Source organism: Scylla paramamosain, chromosome 13, assembly GCF_035594125.1.
Source record: "Scylla paramamosain isolate STU-SP2022 chromosome 13, ASM3559412v1, whole genome shotgun sequence".
Classification (NCBI taxonomy): Eukaryota; Metazoa; Arthropoda; class Malacostraca; order Decapoda; family Portunidae; genus Scylla; species Scylla paramamosain.
This window is the reverse complement of record NC_087163.1, coordinates 13,358,091-13,368,384: the sequence shown is the minus strand read 5'-3', so window position 1 is coordinate 13,368,384 and position 10,294 is coordinate 13,358,091. Positions and strand designations below refer to the sequence as shown.

Genomic DNA, 10,294 nt, shown 5'->3' with positions numbered 1-10,294 from the left:
CCTCAAGATAGCGAGCACATTCAAGATGAGTCACTAGGCCTTTTCTTTCCTCCCCTGAACTGGAGCCTATACACCTCCGACCGCAGCTCATAAGCTCTCAGAATGTTAGCCTTAAACTCCTCATTATACTCCAAATCCTCAACCAACATCCTATCATAGACTTCCAAGGCCTTACCTTTCAACATATTAGTCACCAGGCCAACCCATCTCTCCTGTGGCCAATCAAACTCTGAATCTTTCTTCTCAAATCTCCTAAATCATCTGATCACCTTTTTCTCATAAAACTCTGGTATCAGTGTCAAACTCCTCACCATCTAGCTTCCTACTGTATCTTCCTTAACTCTTTCTTTCCTCAAGCCATAAAGTGAATTCACTTTAATCCTTGTCTTCTCCAACTCAAACATCCAATTCTTCTCAGCTTCTTCCTTTTCTCTTTCAGCCTCAAGGATCTTCATTTCCTTTTCATACATTCTTGCCTTCTCCTTGGCCTCAAGCTTCCTTGCTTCTCTAGCTTCCTCAGTCTTCAATCTCCTTTCCTTGGCTTCAGCTTCCAACTAGAGCCTTCTCAATTCTCTCCTCCTTCTCTCTAGCCAGCTCCATCTCCATTCTTCTCATTTCCAACTCATATCTCATCTCCTCAGACATGTCTTCAGTCTGGGAGAAACCACCAAAACTGCGGGCAGGGCTAACGCGTTCGTGGACGCTATGTGTGGGACTAGGTGTTCTCACACCGAACTGGGCCAAATCTACAGTGCCACTCCCAGCAGAGGCAGGGGACTCAGATCGTGAGTCACCCTTGCTATCAGCCCTACTCTCCGTGGTTTACACTAAATGTGGGCACACACATTACACTGAAACAAACGACAAACTGTCTTCCCCATGTGGTGACAAAGCTTCCAGTGATCCTGGTGAGCTCACCAATTTCTGTTACAACCACTGTTCTCAGCCCCTTCACAAAGCTGCCGCATCTGGACTAGCTTACCTGAACCACCTCCTGCGTGGACTCAGTGCAGGGCTCAAAGATGGGTGTACAGGGTCCCTTTTGACTCCTGCACCGTTTTCACAATGGTCGCAACTCCAGGTCACACTAATTTGAAGTCGCCAGACTGTTTTACTGACCAACAGACAAGGGAAATACTCAAATAACACTTAACACCCACAGCTGCGAAAGAATCGACAACCATGTCTAGGAAAAAAATATACAATAACATGTATATGGTCAGGGTACAATACCTCATTGGATATTCGCCCTCTGTGACAAATCTACCCACTGTCCAACAGCGTGTTATAACCTCAAGGCAAGTAGTGTCGTTTACTGCCCCCTGGATGGCAGGCCTTGTCAGGACCTGAGGAGAGAGTAAAGTTCACTACACAGCTAATTACTCAAATGTCTTCTGCGGCTGAACTGAATTGGCCCACAGTAGCATTTAAGTAAAAACAGGGTCATTAACAAGAGACACAAGAAACTACTACAAAAGAGTACCCACGAACACACAGGAGGGTCATTCACTGCTCAGTGCACGAGCTTGGCTTGTACACTATACAACCAGGAGTCACAGCTGAGGATTCACTTCCCTTGAAATGACTCCTCAGATCGCTCAGTGTTGGAAGTTCTCTCTCAAGCACAGGAAACCCAACAGCAGATTTGTCTGAGCATGGATAAGCTGGTGATGGTGCAGCAGGAGCAGGGGTTGGCTGTACAAGACATTTCCCAGGCACTTTGACAATCTGTTGAAGTGCAGAGGAACATTATGTATTCATTGCAGCAGCTGGTAACACTTGCTGAGCAGTTCATTATTGCCAACACCAGCCCGCAATAATTTATGTGATTCTAATGTTTGCCTTTCATAAGTTTACCTATATTAAGATATAATAAGTTATATTAAGTTATAAGACTAAGTTATGAAATTAAGTTATATTAAGTTATATTTCTTTTCTGTAGCTTTATGTTGTAGCAATTCTATCATTTACCTAGAGTAGCATGTTAATATTAGTGCAATATAATACCAAAGCATTTCTTCACTGTGATACCTACAATGTCTTTGTGTTACTTAAAGTACAAAAGTAAGATTAATGTTTTGTAGTGACCTGCTGGTGGGCATTTCTATAAATATGTTTATTTATTTATTTTTTTTTTTACAGGACCTGAATTATACTCATATGTTGTTATACTTTTTTCTTTTTCTTGCAAAGACTTTGATAATTGGTAATTTTTTTTTAAGTAAATCTGCAGCACTTTTTTGTATCTATTTATTATTCATGCCTAATACTAGCAAGCCACTTAAGTATTTGTTGAAATTAAATGCTGCACTGATCTCTTTCATTTAGTATGCAGTTATACATGGAAAACCATTATTTCACTTGTTACATGGTTACTGACATAGGTAAATGATACCTGACTTCCTTATTTCATTGCTGGAAGAAGTGTATGATTTTTTGCTAAATAATTCTGCCTGGAACACATTGACCCCTCTGTAGCACAGCAGGGTTGGTATTGGCATGTGGCACCACTTTATCCTCAAGAGGTGGTAGTTGTAAGTAGACTTTTGTGAGGGTCTGAGAGGTCTAGGTGTTGGAAGCTAACCCTTCCATTTGTTTAAAGTTTATATTGTATGAGGGGAATAGTCATGTAGTTTGACATTTAGCATTTTGACAGTCCAAAGCTAGCCCAAACCATAATGACTTTCAAGACACCTTTGTACGAAAAAAACAAAATGTTTATTTTCGTTAAATGTTGGTACACTTCTGACAAATTTCATTACCCAAAGAACAAGTGTAAGAACACTCATGATTGTACTTGGTTAAATCTAATGTCCATGATATTGATATATCTTGTCAACTACCAAAGACTTCTATCAGGTCCCCTCTTAACCTACGTCTCTCTAGAGAATGTAAATTTAACAGCTTCAACCTTGCCTCGTAAGGAATACTCCTCATCCCCTGTATCCTTTTAGTCATTCTCCTCTGTACTGATTCTAACAGACCTATATCTTTCCTGTAATGTGGGGACCAGAACTGCACAGCGTTGTCTAGATAAGGTGTGACCAGCGCCAAGTATAACTTTAATATTACTTCCAGCCTTCTACTTTTAACACTCCTAAAAATGAATCCTAGTACCCTATTTGCCTTGTTTCTGGCTTCTATGCATTGTTTCCCTAGACGGAGTTCAGAGCTAACTATAACTCCTAAATCTTATTAAATTGCATTTGCCATCTATCCGTCCATTCATTCATTCTATCTAAGTCTGCCTGCAAGGCGATGGCATCCGATTCTGATCTAATTAATCTACCTATCTTTGTGTCATCTGCAAATTTACTAACATCACTACTAATTCCATTATCCAAATCATTGATATATATTAGAAATAACAATGGCCCTAATACTGATCCCTGTGGCACCCCACTAATTACATGACCCCACTCGGATTTCGAGCCATTTATTAGCACTCTCTGTTGCCTGTTACCAAGCCATGACCCTATCCAGCCTAACACCTTCCCATCTATCCCGTGTGCCCTAACCTTTCTCAGGAGCCTTTGATTGGGTACCTTGTCAAATGCTTTACTGAAGTCCAAATATAAGATATCATAACTATCACCATTATCTACTGCCTCGTACACCTTACTGTAAAAACTTAACAAGTTTGTCAGGCAAGACTTCCCCTTCATGAAGCCATGCTGTGACTTATTTATCAAGTTATGTTTGTCTAAATGTTCCCTAATGTTCCTCGCTATTATTGACTCTTAACATTTTACCTACAACTGAAGTTAAGCTGACAGGTCTATAACTAGACGCTAAAGTTTTATCTCCTTTCTTAAAGATGGGTACTACTTTAGCCTGCCTCCACATTACTGGTACCTCACCCGACTCCAGTGATTTCCTAAAGACAGAAACTAACGGCTCACTAATAATCTCTTTACATTCCTTAAGTACTCTGGGATATATTTCATCAGGTCCTGATGACTTAAACTTTTTTAGCCCATCTATCTCCTGTTCCACTATCTCCCTAGTTATGGAAATATCTGTCAGCTTCTCATTCTCATCTGCTCTAAACACCTGTTCACTATCTGGCATATCCTGCATGTTTTCCTGGGTGAAGACAGTTTAAAAATAATCATTCAGAAGTTTGCTTATCTCCTCCCCAGAACTAACCAGCTCCCCATCTGCTGCCTTTAATGGACCTACAGTATCCTTATTCTTCGTCCTGTGTACCTGATAAAATCCCTTGGGGTCCATCTTCGCCTGGCTGGCTACCTTTAATTCATAATTGTCCTTAGCTTTCCTCATTAACTTCCTGACTGTTCTAACTAATTCATTATATTGTGTCCTTAAAACTTCTTCACCTGTCCTTAATCTCTTATATATACTTCTCTTATGCCCTATATAATGCTTTAACCTAGCAGTCATCCATTTAGGGTCATTTTTTGGTGATCTTATTGTTCTATACGGGATATTTGCTAACTGACCTGTATGAACTTTACGAAATATTTATACAATTCATCTACATTTACTTCACCTAATCCCCTCATCTCGTCCCCTACCATCCTCTCCACTCCCTCATCTACTCGCCTCGACCTCACCTCTCTCATTTCAGCATGACCTGATATTCCAACATACTCACACCTATCTCCCCCCTTCCTCTTTCCTCCTCCCTTCCGGACACATCTTCCCTCCTCTTGTTCTACACCCTCACGCCTAACCTCACCTCTCTCATGCTGCCTTATCTCTCTGAACTCTGTCCCTGACCTGACCTCACCCTGCATCCTTTGCCAGTCCAGTCCTTGGAGGTACCTTTTTAATTCTTCAAAATCTGCTCTCCTAAAGTCAGGTATTTTACTAGTGTTTTTGTTTCTAACAGTTTCTTCCCATTCTAAATTGTACCTAATTTCCCTATGGTCACTGTTACCTAGCTGTCCTCCAACCTCTACCTGCGTGACTGCTTCCTCCCTGTTAGTAAGAATTAAATCTAGAATATTATTCCCCCTTGTGGGTTCTATGATTACCTGTTTTAAAAAATTATCCTGAATTACCTTAAGAAATTCCTCTGCTTCCTTGTTACCCACAATCAGACTCCAGTCGATATTCCTAAAATTAAAATCTCCTACCACACATACCTGACTGTATCTGCCTGCTCTATTTAATTCCTGCCACAGTGAGGTGTTAATTTCCTATGTACTGGTCGGTGGTCTGTAAACTACCCCTAGTACTACTGACTGTGATCCTTCCTTAATATCTACCCATATTGACTCTGCTTTGTTATCTGTTTTAATTCTATTGTTCATACAACACTGTAATGTGTCCCTAGCGTATAACGTGACGCCTCCTCCTCTCCTGTTTTCCCTATCTTTATAGAACATTGTATACCCATCTATCTTAACCTCTGGATTAAATACTTTTCCTGACATATCTAACCAAGTTTCAGTTAGAGCAATGATATCAAATTTCTCTACGCTCGCTATTCCTCTAAGCAAGTCTATTTTATTCAGACTACTTCTACAGTTTGTGTAGTAAACTCTTAAGCTATTTCTCACCATCCCTGAGCTAGCTACCTTTCTAGATTTACCTAATTTGCCCCTCGCCTTCTCCTCATTACCCCTTCTTCCCTCCCGACTAACGAAAAAAGTGCTGGAGTGCAGTTACCTCCCGCTCGAGTGTTTTGGCCAAAACACGAGCACCCTGGCATAACAAATGTACTCCATCCCTGGCGTACAAGGTGTCCCTACCATAGAAAAGGTCCCAGTTGTCGATGAATGTCCATCCATTACTCTTACAATGATTCACGAGCCTGCGATTCACTGTAATAGCCCTGGACAGCCACTCAGTACCCACTCCCCTCCTCAGCAAGACACCACATACCACGGGGATCCCTCCCTTGTCCCTAATCCTGTCCAAAGACTGTCGAAACCTCCTGATAAGCTCCTCACTCCTGACCTTACCAAGGTCATTCCCTCTCGCACTGAGAAAAACAATGGGCTTGGTCCCATCTTTTTCCGAGCACGTGTCTAGCCTATCAGCTACCTTCCCTATCCCGGCCCCCGGCAAACACACCCTCGACTTACGCTTCTTATCCCTAGCACAGAACGCACTAAGTGCCTAACCTGACTATCACCAAACACAAGCACTCTACCTTGGGGCAGGGTAACTGCATCTGCCCCCTCCTTCTTGCCTCCTCCTACCCTGTCCACCTCCTTTTCCTTCCCTTCCTCCAGCACATTGAAGGGATTCTTCGTCTCCATGCAAGGTGCCCTGAGGACCTTCACCCTCTTGGCTCCCCTGCACACAACCGACCACTGCTCTTCCGTCGCCTTACTAGGTAAGGTGACGGTGGGGCACGACCCTCCCACAGGTGCTGAGATCCTCTCATAGAACTCAGCCTACAGGTCTGAGATCCTCTCACAAAACTCAGCCTGCACCTCTGAGATCCTTCGATGGAACTCAGCCTCCACCTCTGAGACCTTCGCAACGAAGGCCTCGAGAACAGGAGAACTAACACAACCAGTCGACTCAGCAACACAAGGCGCCATGTCTACACTAGCCAGCTATATTAGCATCAGATCACTGCTTACTAAACACGTCCATTCACTAGGAACCCTTACCTGAGACAGGTTAGAGCAGTCCCTCTTTTTAGGAGCAAATTGAATGTAGGTAAACTTCCAGCAGGAAGGAAAGGAAAATATCTGCAGAACCAGAAGAGTTTGACCAGACAAAGTGCAAGTTTAGAGGCACATTTTTGGAGAACAATATGGGGATGAGAACATCAGGTCCATTAGTCCTCTGAGATCTAAGGCCAGTGAAGACATGGAAAACATTAGGAAAAATCTTAATAGGAGGCATGAAATCATCAGAGACTGAGGAAAGGAAGGAACAAACCTTGAATTATTCATATTTGAAATTTTAATAAAGGTCTTGAGTGAAGAGCTTTACTGATAGATGAGATGACAATAGTGCCATCAGGTCAAAGGAAAGGAGGGAAAGATGAGGAAGTTATTATAGATATTTTTGGCTAGATGCCAGAAGTAACAAGAGCTGTTCAATCTAGAAAGGTTTTGACATTTTCTATTGATGAAGGAGTTTTTTGCTACTTTTCATGATTCCAGGCAGAAATGTGAAGTACATGAGTTTCAGGAGTTATGGGAAGACTGTGGGTGATAAGACAGAGCTCTATGTAACACCATTGTTAATAGGTTTAAAAGAAAAGAGGCCATCTATCACTGCAACAACAAAATGGTAAGGAAAAAGAAACTTGACTTAAAAGTGCAACTTGTCTATCTAAGTGATCTTTTAAAAGTTTCTTTCAATAACTTCAATCCTCTGTATGCAATTTTCGTATTTGTTTCATATCTCTCACTTCCTTCTCTTTATTGGTATTTCCATTCTGGCTATCAAACTGTTATTTCACTAATCTTAGCTGCTGTTTCCCAATGTCTGCATCATTTACACAGTGACTTGTTTCTCTATACAAGATCTGTGTTTCCATTCTCTTCCTTTTGCTTTTCATTTTTTTTCTTCTCGGTAATGGACCTCAATATTGATCAATTAACCTTCTACTCATTCTACTGACTTCATTCCTCTTTCAAACTCTGACCTTCCATTCCAGGTATATCTGAAAAAAAAAAAAAAATTCTCGCTCACCCATACATTTGAAATATTATGCTGCAATGCCCATTTTAAATATTAAAAAAAATAACCTTTCAACATACAATAAATTTCTTCACTGGTAAAAATTTGTCTGTATGGTTAGCAATCCCTAATTTTGCGTTGTGGCGGCACAGGCTACTCAGTGTGTATGTTTTACTTAAGGACTCCCAACAAGCATAAAAAAAAAAAAAAAAAAAGGGCTGGGACAAATTGGCACTCAAATGCATCCCTCCTCCTCACTCACATCCATAGAAACAAAGACCAGTATTATGTAGGTCACCAGTGTTAGTGTTCATTGTGTCTTTGGTGACGCATGATCGGCTCTGTTCTAGGGGTGAAGCGCATTATGTTATGTTCATGCTGTGGTGCTTGTGGTGATGAGTGCGAGGTGATATCATTTAATCATAGACCTTCACATGTCAGTCTTAAAGGTGTCAATATAGCAAAATATGTGGATTTAAAACATGAAACTTAAAAAACCTCATGCAAAAATTTGTTAAGGGAGGCAGTGAGGAACTGTCTTTTCACAAACATGATAATGGCATTCCTTTATTGTTATCCCAGGACTTCTAGCTTCTCTACAAAGACAGTTAGATTCTCTTCCATTTTTAAGGCATTTCAGCTGAAGGGAAGCAGCTGGGATGCCACCACTGTGCCTGTGTAAAGACAATTCATCACTGCCTCGCTTGTCGAATTTTTTAATGAGGTTCTGGAAGTTTCATGTATTCTAATTCACATGTTTTGCTACATCGACACCATTCAAGCCTAATATGTGAAGATTAGTGATTGAATTATACCACCGTGACTTGTGTCTTGTACTCATCAATACAAGCACCACGAAATGAACAGAACAAAAGCCGTTTCAACCTGAGAAAACAGCTGATTATGTGACACCGAACACACCATAAATACTGACACTGGTAATTTATAGCGGTCATTGTTGCAATGGGTGTGAATATTGATTAGAGATGCGCTTGAGATGCCAATAAGTCAATTTGTCCTAACCCATTTTTTATGTTTGCTGAGAGGTCTTTAAGTAAGATGTGCTCCTTAAGTAGCCTTCTCAGCCATTCTAACCGCACTTCTAATTCAGCTTTCGTTTACCATACCATCACACCCATGTAATATAATGAAACACTATAGTGACGTGACAAATCTATATTTATTTCCAAAATATTAACATGATTTTTGTTTTTATAATACAAATGCTTACTTGTGTATATTGCAGCTATAAAGATACAAAAATGTTACTTGGGTTCAGATAGACAACTACATATATCTCAACAAAGCCTTTGACATGGCCCTTAATAAGGCAACTCAGCAAGAATACATGTCCAGTTGGAGCAATGATGAGGCCTGTGCAGCTGTAGCAAGACACATGCCATAGGTCCTACATGATGGCCTAGCAGGCAGGTGGCACTGTATTTCTGCAATAAGTATGAATAATGTTATTTGATACACAATGGTAGAAATAACTTTTCAAGTGGTAGAGAACACACACACACACACACACACACACACACACACACACACACACACACACACACACCAAAGAAAAAAAAAAAACGCGCGCGCACATGCGCGCCCAGCTGATCAGACACATCCACAGCAGCTCGAAGGATTTACTTCGGTTCTGGTTATACAGGGGGGGGGGGAGCTTGGTTTTGTTTTTATAATAGAGAATTGTGCGATGTGTGAGTGCAGGGAAGTGAAGTGTAACTTGGGAAGTGGCTGAATGGGTGAAAAGTAAACATTATCAGTGGTATCAACAGGGAAAATGGCGGCCGGCACGGCAAATGTTTTCGAAGGATTCACGGATGAGGACCTCAGTGTAGCTCATACAAATAAATGAATGTGGAAAATTGAAGAAGAAAATGTGAAAATACAAGAACTACGTAGCTTAGCAGTGGTAATAAAGACGTGGAAGGAAGAGGGAAGTGAGTGGTGACGATGTAAAAAAAATCCAGTGATATAATAAAGATGATGTGAGCGAGAGAGAGAGAGAGAGAGAGAGAGAGAGAGAGAGAGAGAGAGAGAGAGAGAGAGAGAGAGAGAGAGAGAGAGAGAGAGAGAGAGAGATTATGAACTTAAACAAGAAGTGCTGTGCAGAAATCAAGAATTTAAAGGAAGAACGAGGAGTTAAGGAAAGTTTTTACAAGAGAGAGAGAGAGAGAGAGAGAGAGAGAGAGAGAGAGAGAGAGAGAGAGAGAGAGAGAGAGAGAGAGAGAGAGAGAGAGAGAGAGAGAGAGATTAAACTGGAAAAGTAAAAGAATTTGTGACAGGAAATCAAAAGATGGAAAGAAGAGGGAGAACAACAACCAAAGGTGGATATGAAGATGATAAGGGAACAGCAACAGGAACACGATAAGGATATGGAAAAGCAAGTGATTAAAATAATAAAGGGAAAAAGTAATCTTGTGAGAGACAAAGTACAGGAAAAGATGTGTGTGGTGGTGTTTGAGGTCAAGGAGAACCTATCCATGAAAATAACTAGAGAAAAAGAAGAGGCAAAAAAGGGCTAAGGAATAGCACAAGTGGTAGGGGAAGGAGAGGAGATAGTTGAATAAATTGAAGAGGTTTATAGGATTGGAAAGTACGACAAAAATGGAACAAGATCAATGAAAAAGAGATTCACGTCACAGACAGCAGCAGAAAATGT

The 10,294-nt window shown here is 41.0% G+C and overlaps 1 protein-coding gene across 8 annotated transcripts in view; it reads right to left on the bottom strand.

The window, feature by feature from the left end:
- Positions 1 to 8,778: 8,778 nt before the first annotated feature.
- LOC135106437 (uncharacterized) overlaps positions 8,779 to 10,294 on the bottom strand; it is a 188,840-nt gene continuing 187,324 nt past the window's right edge. For all 8 annotated transcript variants that reach the window (XM_064015446.1, XM_064015447.1, XM_064015441.1 and 5 more), the window contains one exon: positions 8,779 to 9,062. In XM_064015446.1, the coding sequence (XP_063871516.1) occupies positions 8,940 to 9,062 (123 nt within the window). In that variant the 3' untranslated portion in view covers positions 8,779 to 8,939. The remainder of the gene's footprint in view (positions 9,063 to 10,294) is intronic.